Below are 19,963 nucleotides of genomic sequence, written 5' to 3'. Positions count from 1 at the left end.
GAATCTTGGGGTAAGTTGTAACTATTAATTAGCCACAGAGGAATTAATGAATGAAATATGGCTGCTCTGCACTGCACGAATCAGGTAAACTGTCACTATTCTTTGTTACAGACTCCATCTCAACACTAGTCCCCAGATTCAGCATTGATGTTGCTAAAAGAAAGGAGATCTCAGACATTTGCAGGAAAACTTTCTTCACTTTTTAAGGGAAACATATTCAGCTGTTATGCAAACGTATGTGTCCCATTTTTTTTAAAAATATGGGACATTTTCTGAGCATGGAGTAAAGAGACATTTCATTAAATTCTTAAATTATAAATATGAAAGAAATGAAAATGACTAGAGGACTGTAAAAAACCCTATCTCTATAAAAAAATTACATTTTTGTGAGCCACAAGGGGGAAGAAAGAAGAGATTGCACTGAGTAACCTCTAACACATAATGTGACATAACTCAGTGTTTTCACCAGAAATATTAGTTTAAATGTACAAACTGCAAACAACCAATGAGAATGTTAAGTACTGAAATAGTTACACTGATTTTTATCGGATTTCATAAAAACATACTGTTTTGCTACAGTGTTTTGAAACAGCATTTTGATAAGACTCCTTTTTAATCTCTAAAATCTCATATCTCTTCAGATGTGAAAAAGAACTTCACAGAAAAAAGTAAAGTCATAAATGATTTGTAGATTAGTATTAAAAAGTAGGGAGCCAACCAGAAACTGCAAATTCCATGGCCATTGGCTATCTAAAGTTTTAATGACAGTTTTAAGCATGCAATTAGTGGATGCATTATTATTAAGAAATGTTTTTCAATTGAAAATTAAATCTAGTATAGTGATTTTGAAAAAGGTGACATTTTAATAGAATGAATTTATTTGGAATTAGTATTAATGGTGAGCTAAAATCAATATAGAAATTTCAAACTTGAGAAACCTACTGTTTTAGTGCTTTGCATTGTGTCATGGAATGGAAACTGGAAGCTCCCAGAGCTACTAATTAACTGAAAAAATGTTGCCTTATCTGAAGGACATTAGTTTGGCACCATATTTTCATTATAAATGAAAGATGGTTAAAACTATATAAATAGTGATTTTTGAAAAAAACCCCAAATAAAACAACTAAAAACCTATTGAATATAAACATAAAATTTACACATTGTTAAATATAAATGTGATTAGATTCAAACTATCACTTTCTTAGATATAAGAGAGAAGTTTAAACTGGCAGTTATTAAAAGGATAATCATATGTTCTAGAACCATCATAACTCTGGATATTATCATAGAATCATAGAGTGGTTTGTGTTGAAAGGGACCTTAAAGATCACCTAGTTCCATCCCCCCTGCATGGACAGGGACACCTCTCACTAGACCAGGTTGCTCAAAGACCCAACACGTTCAGTGATGGGGCATCCACACTCTCCTGGGTCAATCACTTCTGGTGCCTGTCCACCCATACAGTAAAGATTTTTTCCTAGTATCTAATTTAAACCAACTCTCTTTCAGTTTAAATCCATTCCCCCTTGTCCTGATTCTACATGTCCTTGCAAAGTTCCTCTCCATCTCTCTTGTAGACTCCCTTTGGATACTGGAAGGCCACAATTAGGTTATTTGAAATCTCCTTTTCCAGGCTGAACAATCCCAGTTGTCTGAAACTTTATAATTTATAGTTGGGCAGGCTGCTGGGCCATCTTGTCTAGGCCGTGCTTTTGCCAAGACAGGTGGAACAAGATGATCCTTGAGGTCCTCTTTCAACCTAGAATTCTATGATTCCATGATTCTATGACAACAAATCACAAATGGATTCTTGTGAGCATTGTCAACTAAAAGCATAATATATTGTAGAAAAAAATGTATATCAGAAGAAGGAAAAGGGCCAACATATTGGATAACATTTACATCTGGCAATAAGGATCCCATTCTATTGCAGTCAATTGGAATTTTGGTGTTTTATTTGCTAGAGAATATATTGCATTTAATATTTCTTTGTGTGACCTAAGGTCATAGAGAAGGTATAAGTGGAGTAACTACACAACATGGATTAAGAGATTTAAAGGAGTTTTCATGTAAATGAAAACCAGATCAGAGTCATTAGGTGTGCCTATTTTTCAGTATTACACATTTAAAAACTGAAACTAGAACCAACTTGTGATTTTTAAAAATCTCTAAGAAATGAAGTCACATGCACATCAGAGAAGACAACATTTTGATAGTGATTAGTAGGACACTACTATCATAGTCACAAAGAATGATGAATGACACTTGTCTTTACACAACTACTTATGAACAGTACTTGTGCTTGCTTCAGGAAGCCATAGCAGAAAGATTAGTAATAACTTCTGATTTAAAATGATGCAGCTGAGCTATTGCTACATTTTTATTTTAAAACTGAATACCTCTTTCTTGCTACCACATCACACAGTTTGGTGTATTATTGTCTGCACAGAAAATGAAGGTTTTTACTGTCATTTAAGAAAAAATATTATTTTCCAAAAGATTCCATTATATTGTAACCGTTAATATACTGTGGTAGTTTTTGTCCACAGGCAGCATTTAGAATTTGTTTGTCCAACATTATTTCTTTACCTCAGCTCACAATTCTATTTTCTCAAAGTTATTATGTATAAGTTCTGACTTAAGAAATTCTTGCTTTCCGTTGCCTTCTCTTGAATCCACACTGCAATTTTCTTTTATACCAACACACTTATATTGGAGTCAGGCTTATAAAGGATCACTGAAATGATTTTAAAAAAGGAACCCTCTGGGAAAGGCAAACAGAGGTCAATCGCAGAAGAAAATGGAATTATGTCTTAAAACAATAACAAAGATATTAAATAAAATATAAATCAACACCAGTCTGTGTTGCACTCACTGTGCCTAAGCATGATACGTGACCACTTCTCTTTCTTTGTAATATTTCAAAAAGCTTGCATTCTCCATGACAACAATTCTGGGGGATTCACAAGTTTTCTTAAGTGTCCTCTCAGTATTTTTTGTTAAGAAGACACTAAATAGGATTTAACAGAAAATGCAAGCAGAAAAAATACATCTATATCAGAAAACAAATTTTAAAACAGTACTATTTTGCATAGGTAGTTTCTTCACTTTGCTTTCAGATACCTAAGGCTGCCATTCCATGGGCAGGTAAACTAATCTAGCAGTTTCATTGCTGTTGAAAGAAAAAAACGTTTAAAATGCTTGAACTTTCTCACATTCTCCACTGTACTTCACTTCTATTTCTCTCTTCTTCACTAACACACAGAATTAGCACTCATGGGCAGTCTTGTAATCGAAGTTCCAAGGACTAGAATCAAATTGTTAAACAAGAAAAAACAAGCCTACCTTGTTTTCCTGAGTTAGTAAGATAAATTTACTCACAGAGGGCTCTGATAAGTGTCAGTGCCAGGGTCAAGTATGCTTTAGTAACAGAGAGCAGAAAACATGAAGGAAAGCTGCACCTTCCCCTTTTGATGGCAGTAAACTATTAAAACCCCTCAACTTGAATTACATCTTGAACTACATAAATTGCAAGACAACACTATAATAATGGGGTCATTGTGCCAGCTAAATTAGCTCCCTCCAGTTCCTTCTCATTTGTTTGATTATTTGAACTTTGGAAAGTGTTCCTTAAGTTTACTTGATATAACACAGCAAATAACTTAGTGTTTATTCGTGTGGCTTAATGCCAACACAATGCCACAAAAATGAAAAATATGAAGACATTACTTGAAAACTCTGCAATTGAAAACTTGTCTTCCCTCCAACTATATAGTGTGATATAAAAAAGTGTGTTTTGTCTTGCTTAAAACTTAATCCTCAAGCAAATAAAAAAGATTGCCCTTCCAGGAAAAGAAAATAAAATTTAAAATCTACTTATTTTATGGAGAAAACCTCAAAACAAAGTTCCAAAACAAAAATATCCAAACCAACCAACCAAAACAAAAATAAAAAACACCATTGAAACAAACAAGCAAACAAAAATATTTTTCTTGATGCTGGATATAGGTAACAGCTTAATCATAGCAGTTTGGAATTTTATATAAACTAGTATACAACATGCTGATAAAACCAAGCGGAGAGTGAAAGATGCTAATAAAAATTGTAGTTCTGTGGCATGTTCACATTATTTGTACTCTCTACAACTAAAAGCAACCTTCAATAGTCTGCACATAAGGAAAAAAATGTAGGTATATTCCAAATTCATGATGTGAAAGGCAAAACACTTTCTTTCACCACTGAATTTAGTTGCTATCACCAAGAAGTAATTTTGATACCATAACTGAGACTGGTTCCTGAAAAAAATTAAATTGTGTAGGCAAGAAGAGATGAAGAGAAATTAAAATGGTAAAAGTCACATCCTTAGTGAACACAGTTATTCTGGGAAAAAACCCATAAACCCAGAAAGATGAAAATCATGTTCGTGCTGACATTTTGCTTGCAAGATTTGCATTTCTGAATTTGGTTTTCATTTCTCTGAAATTGCTAAAATTCTTTTGAGGAATAGAAGCTTTTTTTACCACTGCATAATGACTTTCACAATTAATTCCACTACCTAAAAAATAATTTTTCAAACATTCTGATGACTTTCTGTGTGATACAGAGAGACTGCATTTCAAACACATTCTTAATAATTCAGAAATACTTTCTTGGTTTTATCAACTTTCTTAGTCAAAGGTTTAATTGCATTCTGACCTTTTTTAATTTAGTATCATATATTTAAAAATGGAAGTCCTTTTCAGACCTGAACTGTGAATTTTTATTATTCATAGCTTGGTATGAGACTGTGCAAAAGAATGTATTACTACATTTTGAATGAAAATTTTGATATACATAAGCTGGAAAAGAACTGTGGGAAAGTAGTCAAAGAGCTTATAAGTATTTGAACATAATCTCTTCCCCTAAAAAGATCACTTTCTAATATTATCTAACTCTAAATTAACAACAGTTTATGTACCAAAGTTTTATATTTGATACACACTTTCAAACCATACCATTACTATTCATTCTCTGCTAGTGGACAAAACCGAATGCTCTATATGTGGAAAGACTCTTGAACATTTCTTAATAACTCAACAAAAGAAATTGCATATTTCTAGATCTGAAAAACTGCCACTTTATCACACACACACCACACCACCCCCCAATAAGCGTTATATATTTGCAGCATTTTAAGGCACTGATATATAGAGAGCTCTATTTATGATCACAGAGGAAAAAACAAAGGCTTCAAATTTAATATTAAAATATTACACTGAGCGTATGCATTTAGCAAAGAACTCACAGACTGCTGGTATCTCCTCTGAATGGGGATGAAAAGTCTGAAATTAATTTTGTAAGGATTTTTTCACTTTAATTCAAATCAAAGCTAGAAATTTGTGTATTACATTGGAAAGAAGGTGAGTTTGTTTTCACAGACATAATTAACAAGTCATTCTCTATATTCACCTTTTGAAAATGACAAAAGGACAACTTTTTTCCAGTTCTGAAAACAACCATTAGGAACACCAAGACGATCATGTCTTCTTCTTTTAGAAATAAATGTGATTATAGCCTCTAGTACCGTGTACGTATTGTTTGGTATTGTCATTTTTTAGTCCCTTTTTTTTTCCTCTGGATGTTCTTCTTTAAAACCAGTTTCAGTTTCTCATTCTTCTATATAATATATTGTAAACATATATTATCTTTCCAGATATTTTCTTTCATTAGGCTGAAACAGGTGTATTTGAACTTGCAACAATAATAAAACTTACTGAGCAGAATGCCAGCATTACAGACATATTCAGATGCCAGTCTAAATGTAAAGACTTAGTCTAAGAATTCATATAGAACACACATCTTGCATAACGGTCTTGCAGTGAGAACTAATTTGCTTTGGTCCCTTTTTTTTTAAGAAAAGGCATCAAGGTAAACAACAGGGTTTATCCGCACAGTTTAATCTCGTCTATGCTTAGGATTAATTTGGAGCAAGAACACCTCTTTCTAAATTTAGTGCATTATGGAAATAATTAAGCTCAACAAAAACATAGCACTATTACTTCATAATATTCAACCCATGCAATTATTCAGTAACAGTCCTGTGTAGTTCCTAAAGTTGAAATTTATATTTTATCTAGATCTACAACCATAGGTATATGTAACAAGCCCATACAGGAAATTAATGATGGGCTTAAAATTAGGGATATGCAGTACTGTCAGAATACCAAGGGTCATTTGTGCATATTTTTGGTATGTATTAATAAACCATTTCAGATTCTCCTGCTCTAGATGAAAATTACTATATTCTGTCCACAGAATTACAACATAATGAAAAAGAACTCCAAGTGTTTTCAAAAAAATTAAATATTTAATGTCTGACAGTTATGGTTTTGTTTCAGTCATTACAAAAACCAAAGAAACAAATAAAAACCAGCTCTGTATTTTGCAGGAAAACCAAATCCTGTAGTATTTTTTTTTTGTCATAAAAAATCAGGTTTCTGAGACCCTCTCACATTTTCTCTCATGCACCACTTGGTAGACAAACTAACAAGAGTGAAATGAAGCATGATATACATTACAAAAAAAAAAACAAACAACCCAACACTCTCAAAATAAAATATTGATATTGTGCAATTATAGTAAGATTAAAATATCACTGTTACCATTTATTTAATCTTTTTTTCTTCCACTAAATCATGATTCATGCAAATACATATAGTTCAGCCAAGCTTTTACAGGACATTTTACCTAGACACATTTCATTAGCAAAATATCTTTTTGTTGTCATGAATTTAAGCAGTATAAAGTAAAATATATTTGTAAAAAAATTACTTATCAGATTTACAATTAAATATGATGAACTAATCAAAATTAGCCATCAAATGTCTGTTGGATAGTTAAAATACTTGCCTGTCCTTAGAACAAGTGAAAAGTACAGACCTTAATTTATCTGTACCTTTAAATATTAGCTAATGATGAACATTCTTCTCCTTTTACAGTGTTGGGCAGCCTCTAAGGCTTTAGAAGATATCTAATGTAATCTTTGAACTAGAAAACTCCTATTTGCCTGCTTCATCTACTTAAATTGGACAACAATTCATGATGGTTGCATATCAAACTAAACAACATCCTCAAGTAGCTACTAGCTCAGATTGCCTGCCACAGAACTCAGTCTGGATTGACTTGACTATATCAGTAGCACAGGATAAAGGAAATAAGGCTGAACCTGGCCATACTAATGTTTGAATGGAATACTCTGCCACTTGCATTCATGATGAAGTCACGACAACTTGTTTCAAAAGAAAGGAAATAGCAAAACCAACTGTTGCATGACATCTCAGTCCTACACCACACTAGATGAGTGACAGTATTTCACTGTGGTAGTGGACATTAGGTCTACAAGGTTGCAAATTTTGCTAAGAAAAAGTATGTGCTGGATCTCTGACTAGAGACTCTGCTGTTGTGACTGTTCAAAGTAGAATGTTTTCAAACCACTCAAAATGTCAGATACAGGAATCAAACACTTAGTTTAGACATTCATCTGTGGTTGGAAGGCTTATAGATAACAAGTTAGCAAGTTGGAAGTGCCCCATAAGGACTTTGAATCCAACTCCTTGCTCCTCACAAGACTACCTAAATTATATGACAGAGCATTGTCCACAAACTGACAGACTTAGTACTGCGACCACTTCCTTGGAGAATCTGTTTCAGTGACCAAATACCCTCTCACTGAAAAACATTTTCCTAATGTAACATCTGAACTTCTTAAGCAGTTTCATTCCATTTCCTCATGTCCTAAGTCAACTAAGCAGTCACTAGCATCATCTAGTGGAATGAAAGTCCTTATGAGGGAAATACATGTATCAAAATGCAATAAAATGAGGTCATTTTTCTGTACCTCTCAGTCTGATTTTGAGAAATTAGAAATTTTAAAGTCTCAAAATGAAAGCTAAATTGTGCAGACTCTTTTGTAGTTGCTTGAAGACCACCTTTGGGTCTCACTAGGTGATGAAAGATCAGAGTGCTGTGTTGTAAGCCTGTGAGTTTTAGTCCAGTAAGGGAATTTCCAGTGTTGTCTAAAGTCCAATTGCACTGGAATCTCATTTTGATCATGGATAATAATCTCTAAAGATAGAGATTTCCTTTGCTACAAGAACTATTATTTTTATCTTGTGCTGGTTCAACACTGTTATGTAGGCAACAAAATAGTAGTACAAACTTCTCTTCCATAATTCAATAAGCAAAAAAGCTACCTTGAAAATCTAGTCACTATCAAATACAGTACCACTTACCACACCAAAGGTCTAACTCTGTTGGCTTCATTACAAGTAGAATCAGCTATCAGATTGCAAAATCTCTCCTTTTAGTGTTGACTTAACACAGCTTTACATTTAAAATGGGTATAATGTTCCTAACATGAACAATTTAAAACATTCTACAAATCTGACATGTTTTGTTCATGGATATCATATTCATTTTCTGTAACTATCACTGCTTCCAGCAAAGTCTTATTCTAGTTCAATAAATAAGACAAAGAAATAAAGTAATTCATGATAACCAAAATAATTAAATAGCAGGAGCAGGTTAAAGATCAGCATTCATTTTTTAAATTAAATTTAAAAGTCTGCGGTAGTTACTTAGAAGATTGGCAAGTTTTACAAATAACATCACTAAGCCTTTTAGAGAGAAACACAGCTGCATTAGAATGGAGTCATTAGGCAATACATTTATTTTGAAGCCAATTAACCTTTTGTCAGAGAAATGTCACAGCTGTAATGGTTTCAGCAGTGGAGGTCAGCCTGTAACAGAGGCACGTATGACAGCGATTACGCTGTCTGACATATGCTGTAGACTGAGAGTACAGCCGTGGAATGAGAATCTGCCTTCGTTTGTATTCTGCTCTGCATTTTCAGGGAGCAGGCAATCTTGACCTATCCATTTAGGTAATTAAAGCTTCTATTTGGAAGTGTCCTGCAGGAAGGTGAAATTTGGGGGAGATAAATGGCTGCTGCTCACTGTATCCAGCCACTTCCATCATTTGATGGACTGCCTGAAACCAGCTGCATTGCCAGGTCCTCATAAAAATAGAGATGAATTGGGCAGGAGACAATTCTCTAAGGCAAAGCAACTCTGTCATCTTCCTTTTTGCAGCATATAATTTAATTGTTAGCCAAGGCAGACAGCTGACTCAGGGGCCTTTCTCTAACAACTTTCCCACCATCTTCCACTTGCTAAGAAATCATTTCAGTGTATTTACTTGCAAGCTAACTTTGTTTGACAATGAGAGATGTCACTTCAATAAGCTCAGCTGGCTGTCACAGCTGTGCCAGGACTTACCTTCCAGGCGATTTTGTTTGCTATCGCGTCGTGCTCAACAGCAATTGGAAAGTCTCCTCTCTCATAAAACTTGCGAAATGCTGTGGGCTTTGCTGGTCTTTCTTTTATTGATCCTGCAAGTGGGGGTCCTCTTACCTTAAAAAAAACAAAACCAAACAAAACGAAAATAGTCTCCATAGTTTAGTGGAAATACATTTGTAGAAAAAGCATAATTTATATGGCTTAAATAGAAACAGATATGAATGAAAAACAATACTGATCTTCAAAATGATAATTTTCTTTCTTCTTAACATGATACACTTCACTTCTTTGAAAGTGCACTTTTGTGGTGATATACAGGTTTTGTAAATAGTTTTCATTTCTGTTTCCACTTTCAGATTGTCTCATAAAAACTGGTAATATTTCAAAGTAGATCTCTCCATTAAAACAGAATTTTTAAGCAGGAATAAAACACCAAGAAGGTTTTGATATCATGTAGAAGTAGTTGTTGGAAAATAGTATTTCTCCTTTTTCTATTTGCTTCTCTCTAGAAGTAACTGGACTTGATTTCCACCTAATATTGCTGTCCACATCTTCCATTGTCTTTCCCTAGTCATTAGGTAATGACATTAGTCTTTCAGTATTGATGGCTGAAGCACTGGAAAGAATGAAGGTCTTCTCTCGGACCTCTCCTCTCTGCCTGTGAGGAAATTTGATCTGGCTCCACTTAGTTCCTTTCTGAGTTATTGCTAGTTTAGCACATTGTGTAGTCTGAATGACAGACCAATTCCAAAATGCTCAGACTGGAACCTTTTTTCTCAGACAAGCATGGTAGTAACAGCAACTAACAATTGGCACTAAGATAATAGAATTCCAAGAACTTATAAGAAATCTATTATTTAAGCTAATTAACAAAGATAATTGCAAATGCTAAAAGAGTCTAAGAGAGTTAAACTAATCTCAAATGTCCTTGACAACTGATTCTTCCTTGAGAAACTCTATCGCTGTACATCTGGGATAAGGACCTTCTACAATTCTCTGGGTTTCTCTTTTGTAAAAAATGCCTTTATAATTTGGTACTTTTTATAAAACAGAATGTGTAATTTAAAAAAAAAAAAAGGTGAGAACTTCAAGGATCATAAATCAGACCCAGTATTTTGTATTGTTCAATTTGTCTTCCTCTCTTCAGCAACCCATGCATTAGTTTCCAGCAGTATAGACATTTAGCTTTCCAGTGAACAGAACAGGTAACATCCATTTTTTCATTTCTGCTATTTTGTAATTTAACTCTGCTAACTACAGATCTAAATTTGCCTTGGTAATTTTTTTCTCCAAAGTATTTTAGCATAATTTTCCACTGGCTGAGGTAGAGGGGTCCATTAGTGATAACTCTACACTGTATTTTCATAGAAATTCCTTAAACTAGGGCTACTAAACTGTGACCTATTGTTGCATATTGGTGTCACTGATAGACTGTGTCCAGTGAAAGTTTTGATATGCATAGCCATAACTTTGCTTAGTAAACACATCTGCAGCAGTTGAGAGTAATATTTCGAAAAAAGCATTTCTACTCAATATAAATAATTCTACCCTTACTGTTCTGCAGGGGAACAATTTCTTCTATACCACTAGTATAAGTACTTTCACTTGTTTTTGTGTGGTTATTTTTGTTTGGTTGTGGTTTTTGTTTTTCCTTTTCAGGCAAGTTTATGAGTCACTGAGCATTTGAGGCCACTAGAAAAGCACTTCCGTTCTTGTATATTTTTCACAAAAAGGTCCTTCACGCATCTTTTGAAACTTTATTTTCTGTACAGTGTTAGAGGTCACTGTTCTATTAAATTTTAACCTCAGTTGTTGATAAGGAATATGTTGTCTTGACCACATGAGATACAATCTGAATTATTTCTCACAGACTAGCATCATTAGAGGTAGCTAATGCAATCCTAAATTGCATCTTATCTGATACCAAATCTTTGCTTTTTCCAACTAATGTAGGTAAATTTGCTATGACCCTTTTCCTACTGCAGCTTTATGACTTTTCTAGAATATATGTTTATGTCAATTTGACTTCTTCCTGTTCTTTATTCAGGAACACAGATGCTAGGAGGAATAAAAGTATATTGGTTAATCAAAGCCATTCTGTTGTACATTGACTGTACAAGAATGGTTAGAAATCCTGTCTTAAGTAGTATGCTTACTCTGAACTGTCTAAAATTCTCAAAAAAAGGTATCTCAAGAAAAGGTATGGTAGAATTAGAAAAGGTTCAGAGGAGAAAATTGGCTGAAGGCATGGAATGGCTTTCACAAGATCAGTATAAACCAGGAAGATGATTATCAAGGAGGAATAAAATAAAGAACTTTAAAATCAAGACATTACAGAGAAGATGAATAGGGACAGATTTTCCACTATCTCCTTCAGTAAAAGCACAGGACATGAAAAAAAATCTAGTCAGTAAGAAGTTTGGAACAAACAAAAGTAGTTACGCATTCATGCAGTAAATAGTGGGTTTACGGAACTCCTTCCCAAAAGTCAGTGTAGGAAATACTAAAAGTTTCTGTACATTCAGGGTGTGACTGGAAAAGCTGATGAAAAAGAAATCCATTCGGGGTGACTAAATCCTTATTATCAGTGATCAGAAATACAATTTCTGTTATCTAGTATTATCTTTTCACCAGATACAGTCTGTCTGGTAGACCTGCTCACCTTACATTTCGTTTCTCATGGCCACATCACACTGGCATCTCATTGATTACATAATTACATTGATTAACTGGCCCAGAAACTATCTTTTCTGGTTGACAGTCTCTATGTTAATAACATAATTTCTTGTCAATACTTTTAAGTGCATTATGATCTATTTTGTACTATTATATATAATTCCATTTCTATCAAACAGTTCTCAAAGGCTTCCATTTTTATCTGTGTGACACCATGATCTTCATCTGTTTTAATATCAACTTCAAACATTCTGTCAGCTATAAATTTCATTACACAATACTTACTTTTTTCCAAACAAAATATAAAATAAGGTGAGCCCTAAAACAAGTTCTTAAGAAATTCCACTAATAACTTTCATCTATTATCATTTCTCCTATTTGAATATTACATGTTGTTACAGGTTGTATTATCTCTACTTCAATATGGACTTTCTTACCCAACTAACACATCTTATACTGTGTGACTACCAAAGTAGTGTGTAGAGCTACAGGAGAAGCAGCATAACACATACTTGAAAACAGTCCCTTTGTCTTAAAGATGTTTTTCTTGTCAGACTGGTCTGCAATAGGCATAGAGACCTTTAAATACCAGGAAGAGCAACTGACTTCAAAGCACTGAAATGATATAGACAGGAATGAGCCTAACATCTGTCTAGAAGGAAATACCAGCAATCAGGAAGACAGTGGCCCTGTCTCTGAACTGAAGATATGGTACCTTGCTTGACTGAAGAGTACTGTTGCTCTTCTTTAATTCCATGGAGACAACTTGCTCCTTTTATTGGTATCTGATAAACACAGATGATATTTGCTAGAGTGGCTGCATGGAAATAGTTCTGTTTACCTTTTGCAAACAATTCCTTTTCCTTCCTATCTTCATTGCTAATGAGACCACCACTATCATATTTGGTATTCACTTCTCTAATGTAGCCATCTCTCTGGGGCATTCTAGCAGTGCACAGTCTGCCCGAGGAAAAGGTTATGTGTATAATTTCCTTTTATTTTGTTTTTTGAATCCCTGATCTATTTTGTTTTAGGCATTTATTTTCCTACATTAAATTTTATGTAGCTGTTTTTGAGACCAGACTTCTTTTTGTGTTCTATTTGCAGCCTATCACAATACAGAAATGCCAGTCATAGATTAATATTAATTGCTATCAAAAAGTAATAAAAAAGTAGCAGTTAGACTCTGGAACAAAGTATACAGAGTGAGAAGCTGTCTCAAAAGCTCTGGACCAGTCAAGTTCTCCAGGAAACAAAGCCAACTTTACTTCTTTTTCACTTTTCATATGGAAGATATGTTTCTCACAGTAGAAAACTGTTGAACAGTCTTTCCTAATAACTGAATGACCATTATTAACAGGTCTTTTCCTCATGCAGATTTGGTATTTCTCCATGTACAGCTCATTAGGACCTTTTTAGCTATAATGTGACAGTTTCTGGCCCCTAATTACCAAATGTAGAAGACAGAGGGATAATACCTACTGATCTGGGGACAGCTGGAGCAATCTGATTTACCAAGCTGCTTACATAAAATGTGCTTTTCAAAATCTTAAAGAAATGTTACACTTCTAACTTTTAGGGTAAGATTAATTATGCTTTTACTGGCTCATGGACCATAGTTGCAAAGGGAGTTCCTAGAGGCTGGTATTAGGTTTGATACTATTCAATATCTCTATAAAGGATGTGGATGACAGAACTGAATACTTGCTTAGAATCGTAGAATAGAATCATGGAATCGATTGGGTTGGAAAAGACCTCCGAGATCATCGAGTCCAACCCTTGGTCCAACTCTAGTCCATTTACTAGATCATGGCACTCAGCACCACGTCCAATCTGCGTTTAAAAATCTCTAGGGATGGTGAATCCACCACCTCTCTTGGCAGCCCATTCCAATGCCTGATTACTCTCTCTGGAAAGAATTTTTTTCTGATATCCAACTTAAATTTCCCCTGGCAGAGCTTAAGCCTGTGCCCCCTTGTCCTATTGCTGAGTGCCTGGGAGAAGAGACCAGCCCCCACCTGGCTAGAACTTCCCTTCAGGTAGTTCTAGACAGTGATGAGGTCACCTCTGAGCCTCCTCTTCTCCAGGCTAAAGAACCCCAGCTCCCTCAGCCTCTCCCCATAGGGCTTGTGCTCCAGTCCCTTCACCAGCCTTGTTGCTCTTCTCTGGACTCGCTGCAGCACCTCAATATCCTTCCTGAACTGAGGGGCCCAGAACTGAACACAGTACTCAAGGTGTGGCCTCACCAACGCAGAGTCCAGGGGAAGGATCACTGCCCTGGTCCTTCTGGCCACACTATTTTTGATACAGGACAGGATCCCATTGGCCTTCTTGGCCACCTGGGCACACTGTTGGCTCATGTTGAGCTTCCTGTCAATTAGTACTCCAAGGTCCCTTTCTGCCTGGCTGCTTTCCAGCCACTTTGTGCCCAGCCTGTAGCGCTGCATGGGGTTGTTGTGGCCAAAGTGCAGGACCCGGCACTTGGCCTTATTGAACTTCATCCCATTGGAATCAACCCATCTCTCAAGTCTATCCAGATCCCTCTGCAGAGCCCTCCTGCCTTCCAGCAGGTCGACACTCCCTCCCAGCTTGGTGTCATCAGCAAATTTGCTGATGATGGACTCAATCCCATCATCTAAACCATCAATAAAGATGTTAAACAGGACTGGACCCAACACAGACCCCTGGGGAACACCACTGGTGACTGGCCGCCAGCTGGATGCAGCTCCGTTCACCAGCACTCTCTGGGCCTGACCCTCCAGCCAGCTCTTAATCCAGGAGAGGGTACACTTGTCCAGGCCATGGGCTACCAGCTTTTCCAGGAGTATATTATGGGAGACAGTGTCAAAGGCCTTGCTGAAGTCCAGATACACCACATCCACAGCCCTCCCCTCATCCACCAGGTGGGTCACCTGATCGTAAAAAGAGATCAGGTTGGTCAAACAGGACCTGCCTCTCCTAAACCCATGGTGGCTGGGTCTAATCCCTTGTCCACCCTGAAGGTGCTGTGTGATTGCACTCAGGATGAACTGCTCCATAACCCTGCCAGGCACGGAGGTCAGGCTGACAGGCCTGTAGTTGCCAGGGTCCTGCTTACAGCCCTTTTTGTGGATTGGGGTGACATTCGCCAACCTCCAATAATCTGGAACCTCCCCAGAGAGCCAGGACTGTTGGAAGATGATGGAGAGCGGTTTGGCAAGCTCTTCTGCCAGCTCCTTCATCACCCTGGGATGGATCCCATCTGGTCCCATAGACTTGTAAGGATCCAGCTGGCTCAGTAAGTCAGTAACTATTTCCTCCTGGAATATAGGAGGGCTATTCAGCTCCCTCTCCCTGTCTACCAGCTCCAGAGGCCAGTTGTCTTGAGGGCCACCTGTCTTACTGGTGAAAACTGAGGCAAAGTAGGTGTTAAGTACCTCAGCCTTCTCCTCATCTTCCTTAACTATATTTCCCTCCAAGTCCAACAGAGAATGGAGGTTTTCCTTGCCCCTCCTTTTGTTATTAATGTATTTATAAAAGGACTTTTTGTTATCCCTAATTGAAATAGCCAAATCAACTTCAAATTCCACTTTTCTTTCCCTAATTTTTTTCCTGCATGACCTAACTCTATCTGTAAATTCTTCGTAAGTAGCCAGCCCTTTTTTCCATAGTCTGTAAATTTTCTTTTTATCCCTGATTTCTTTCAGAATCTCCCTATTTAACCAAGCTGGCCGTCTTCCCCTCCGCTGGCCTTTCGGCACACTGGTATAGCCTGTTGTTGTGCACTCAAAATTTCCTTCTTAAAACATGTCCATCCCTCCTGGACCCCCTTGCCTTTAAGGGTTGTTTCCCAGGGTATGCTCTGAATCAGTTTTTTGAATAGGCCAAAATCTGCTCTCCAGAAGTCCAAGGTAGAGGTTTTAATGGTGGCTCTCCTTACATCCCTGAGGACTGAAAATTCTATTATTTCATGGTCACTATGCCCCAGGCGGCCTCCAACCACTACATCATCTACCAGCCCTTCTCTGTTTGTAAACAGTAGGTCTAGCAGGGCCTTACCCCTGGTAGGCTCATTTACCAAGTTTTTGGATCATACCAAACTGGGAAAAGGAGTATCTGCCATCATGCAGACAGGTCTTCACAAATTACAAGACCAGGCCAACAAGATTCGCATAATTGTAATGTCTGGCACATGATATAGAAAAATTCCCAACAGCAGTACAAGCTGGATGGGATCTGAGTGTCTGGGCTGTGGCTTTGCTGAAAGGGACCTAGGCATTCTTATGGGAAGCACTAAACTTGAGACACTGTAGCAGTGAAGGCAGAATGAGCCCTGGATTGTATCAATAAAGCTATAGCAAACAGAGCAGAACACACCTGAAATATTGTGTCCAGTTCTGTTCCTACCAGTCCATGTCTAGCAGAGGACCATGAAGAACAATAGAGTTTTGGAGATCTTGACAGAAGGTTCAAGATATTGACTGTGTTGAGCTTGGAGAAGAGAAGACTCAGGGGAGGACCTAATCACAGCCCTCTAATAGCCAGCAGATAGAGAGGTTGTATTTGTTTCAGAAGGATGTACAGGACAAGAGGCAACAGGGGCAAATTACTTCAAGGGAAATTGTGTCTGAATACAACAAAAGAGTTCTTCACCATCAGAAAAAAAGGAAACAATGGTATAAGTTGCTCAGAGAATTGGTGGAATCTTCCTGAAAATATTTGATTTGGCCTGGCAAGGATGTGAAAAAGACAAATCTTTCACTCAGTTTTTAACAGAGGCCTGGACCAGATGATCACTATTTGTTTCTCTCAGCTGAGGCTTCTCTGTGGTTTTATGCTGACAAGTGAATACACAAAAAGTAATCACACAGTGCTTTTTTTGTGATAATGAATTTTGCCTTCCTACATTTTATACTGTTATAATTACTGATAAAAAGGTCATACTGAAGTATTCCATTTATTGGAAAAATAGTAACAAATACTATCTTCTTCAACCAAACAAAAATATTTCATTGAAAATAACTAGAAAGTTTAAGATTAGTGTTCTAGTTAATTAAATCCTAATATTCATGATGGCAAAATATATGAAGCAATAAACAACTTCTGAGGTTTGTTAAATGCCAAAAAGAAGCTGAAAAGTTTGATAATTACATAAATAATTTATTGTCATTCTATGCCATTGAACTATGTGACAAGATAAAAAATACAAGCCATTAAGCAAAAAAACGGAAGAAAGACCACATTTCTTTCATTGACTCACAGGCATTTGAAACCATTGTATCAGGTTGCTTTCTTAGACTTTTTAGTGATGGGACATTAGGAAAATTACTAAGAAGAATTATTTGAAGCCAAGTTGAAACAGTTATTGTCTACATTTTCTAGATGAGTGTCAAACTCTATGCATACTCAGGGACCTAAACACATGCCTGCATAGGACAAGTGGTGATTTTCACAAAAACTAACACTAACATAAGTTTAAGCCAGACAGAAATTTGATTGTTGTTATATAACAAAAATTCAAGCAAAAACCACTCAAAACCCCCACAGGTGACATTGTAATCTAATGGTTACAGACATATCTTTAGTTGATTAACCCAGGTTAATGCATTTAGATGACAATTAGGAAGGGATAACTTCCACTTTTTGTGTGCCAAAATCCTTATAGAAAGCCTGGAATTTAACCTAAGCCTTTTAAGTGTTCTCCTCACACAAATATTTAATTAAATTTATTTTTGGAGCTATAGGGATCAAATGTTATATGACCACTCAACCCTCTGATCTAAAAATGCCATCTTCCTTGAAAATATAATGCCATATTATCACCTTCAAGAATTAAATTTTCAGAAATAAAATTGTAAATCTTCATTATTTTTATTCAAAGTGAAATTATGTGTATAAAATTGCTCTGTATTCACAGAATGGAGTCTACTCATGCATGTTACTCTCTCAGGAAGATGTAAAGGTTATGGCAATCAAGGAAATATTTGTGTAACCACTGACAGGGCCTTTGTCTCATCCTTCTCTTGTACTGGTGTTAAACTTGGCTAATGCAGCATAGCCCACCTGGCAATCCATTTATTTCCCCACAGGAAAGGTCACCACTCATTTCTTTGTGTACGGGAGCCAGAAGTTGCTGCCAAATCCTAATGTAAACCTCAAGCAAAATGCAAGATATATTAAATAAGTCAAATAAATTGCACTATGCAATGAAGAAATACTAAAGCTAGCAGGAATAAAGGCCAAATAATATATCGAGCACATGTTGATACACAAAACTTTGCTAGACCTGCAAACCACATAGTGTAATAGAGCTCTTCACAGGCATCGGCACAACTCTGCCTCATTACAATGCATGCCCACAGAGCAAGTCCAGGTGCAAAAGCCATGATGCAGTTTGTGGTTCTGGAGTTGGCACACCCATAACTACCTTATCTGTTTCTATATTTGTAACACAGACAAGTCCATCATCAAGACAATCAATCATGCATGAAAAACCATCAAGATTTTGTCAGTTACCTACCAACACAACAGAGTAATTCAAAGTAAACAATTTTCTGCTGAAAGGACTTCACCCAACAAACCTATGAGGCTTATAGTGAAGACATTTTATTACACACAGCACACGGTTTATATAGGGTTAGAACTACATCTTATTGGCTAAATAAGGTCTCAGACCACCACGCTAGAACTTTTAATTGGTTAAAACCCACATCTCACAAGTCTAGTGTTTATAGTATCTTATCCTGGCTATTTCCATGCACCTGCAGAGTCCTGTGAGAACCTGAGCAGCTCCCAAGAGAAACCTCTAGGAAGTAGCTAACTCCTCCAAGCAGCTGTGACTTGTTTATTCTCAGCTGCCTTCAGTCTCACGGCGTTGGTGCAGTTTGGATTGCTCACAAACCCATTTTCTGAAAGAAACTTCCCAACAAACAATAGCATGATAGTAGTATTTGATGACACATCCACAGATTTTCAAATAAATGTAGTAGTAGTAGTAGTAGTAGTAGTAGTAGTAGTAGTAGTATAAAGATTTGGAAACACAGATCTTAGCAAGTGTTAACAATCTAAATCTGAACTAGGCATCCCCAACTAGGAGTGTCTACTCTGACTGACAATAAGCAACAAAAACTATACTGCTTACTTGACTGATCCTAATTTGATTAAACTAACATAGCTGGTTAATACATTCTACAACCATGTTTTTCCTATGCAGTCATACCGGAAATTGAATCAGAAACTTCAAATGACAGGAAAGGCACAGTAACATCTCCCAGTAGATACTCTTGAGTTCCACGTTAATTTCTTTTATTTAATATCAGTATCACAAGCATTCAATATCAAAAGAACATGATCCATCAACATGTATCAAACAAAAGCTTTTTATGTTCAAAAAGAAACAAGGAGATATTTCTTCGCATGTGCCATCCTTGATATGCTTTAAATGGTGCTACATCTAATGCTTAAAAGATGCTTCTGGGGCTACTGCACAAATCTGGACAGCAGATCAAAGCTCACCTCATGCCTTCAAAAGTCAGAATTAGCGAAATCAATTTTAAGACCCCCAAACGAAGCTACTGATAGGTCAGCAAACATTACAAATGCCTTTAAAGAACTAGAACTTGAAAGAAAAATCAGACATGTGATTTTGTACAAAGGTACTGTATCTTGTTATTGCCTGAAGAGACTACTAAAAGTAAGTCATAAGCTGCATGCAGAATTACTCTATTTCATCACCTTAGAAATGTTATTTTTGATTTTGGAAAAGATAAGCTATTTCGATAAGACAGATGTGCCTATGTTACAAACTGCTCTACAGCACTTTGTTCTTGGAAGGTCCTTCATCTCTTATTCTCTGCTGGAATACAGCGTAACTATTTCATATAATTTAGATTCCTCTCCTGATGCTTGCCAAGCAATTTCCTTTGATGCAAAGGAAGAAGAGTGACAACTACTACTATATTTCTCTACTAAT

General features: G+C 36.4%; 1 protein-coding gene across 3 annotated transcripts in view; it reads right to left on the bottom strand.

Annotated features, from left to right (window-relative positions):
* Positions 1–19,963, bottom strand: part of PACRG (parkin coregulated) — a 228,692-nt gene that overhangs the window by 166,127 nt on the left and 42,602 nt on the right. For 2 of the 3 annotated variants that reach the window (XM_071549422.1, XM_071549420.1), the window contains exon 3: positions 9,316–9,450. The exons of the other annotated variant lie outside the window; for it this stretch is intronic. In XM_071549422.1, the coding sequence (XP_071405523.1) occupies positions 9,316–9,450 (135 nt within the window). The remainder of the gene's footprint in view (positions 1–9,315; positions 9,451–19,963) is intronic. 3 annotated transcript variants of the gene reach the window in all.

The sequence above is a fragment of the Pithys albifrons genome, chromosome 2, assembly GCF_047495875.1.
Source record: "Pithys albifrons albifrons isolate INPA30051 chromosome 2, PitAlb_v1, whole genome shotgun sequence".
NCBI classification, from domain to species: domain Eukaryota; kingdom Metazoa; phylum Chordata; class Aves; order Passeriformes; family Thamnophilidae; genus Pithys; species Pithys albifrons.
Note: the sequence above shows the minus strand (reverse complement) of the source record. Positions and strands in the feature narration are given on the sequence as shown.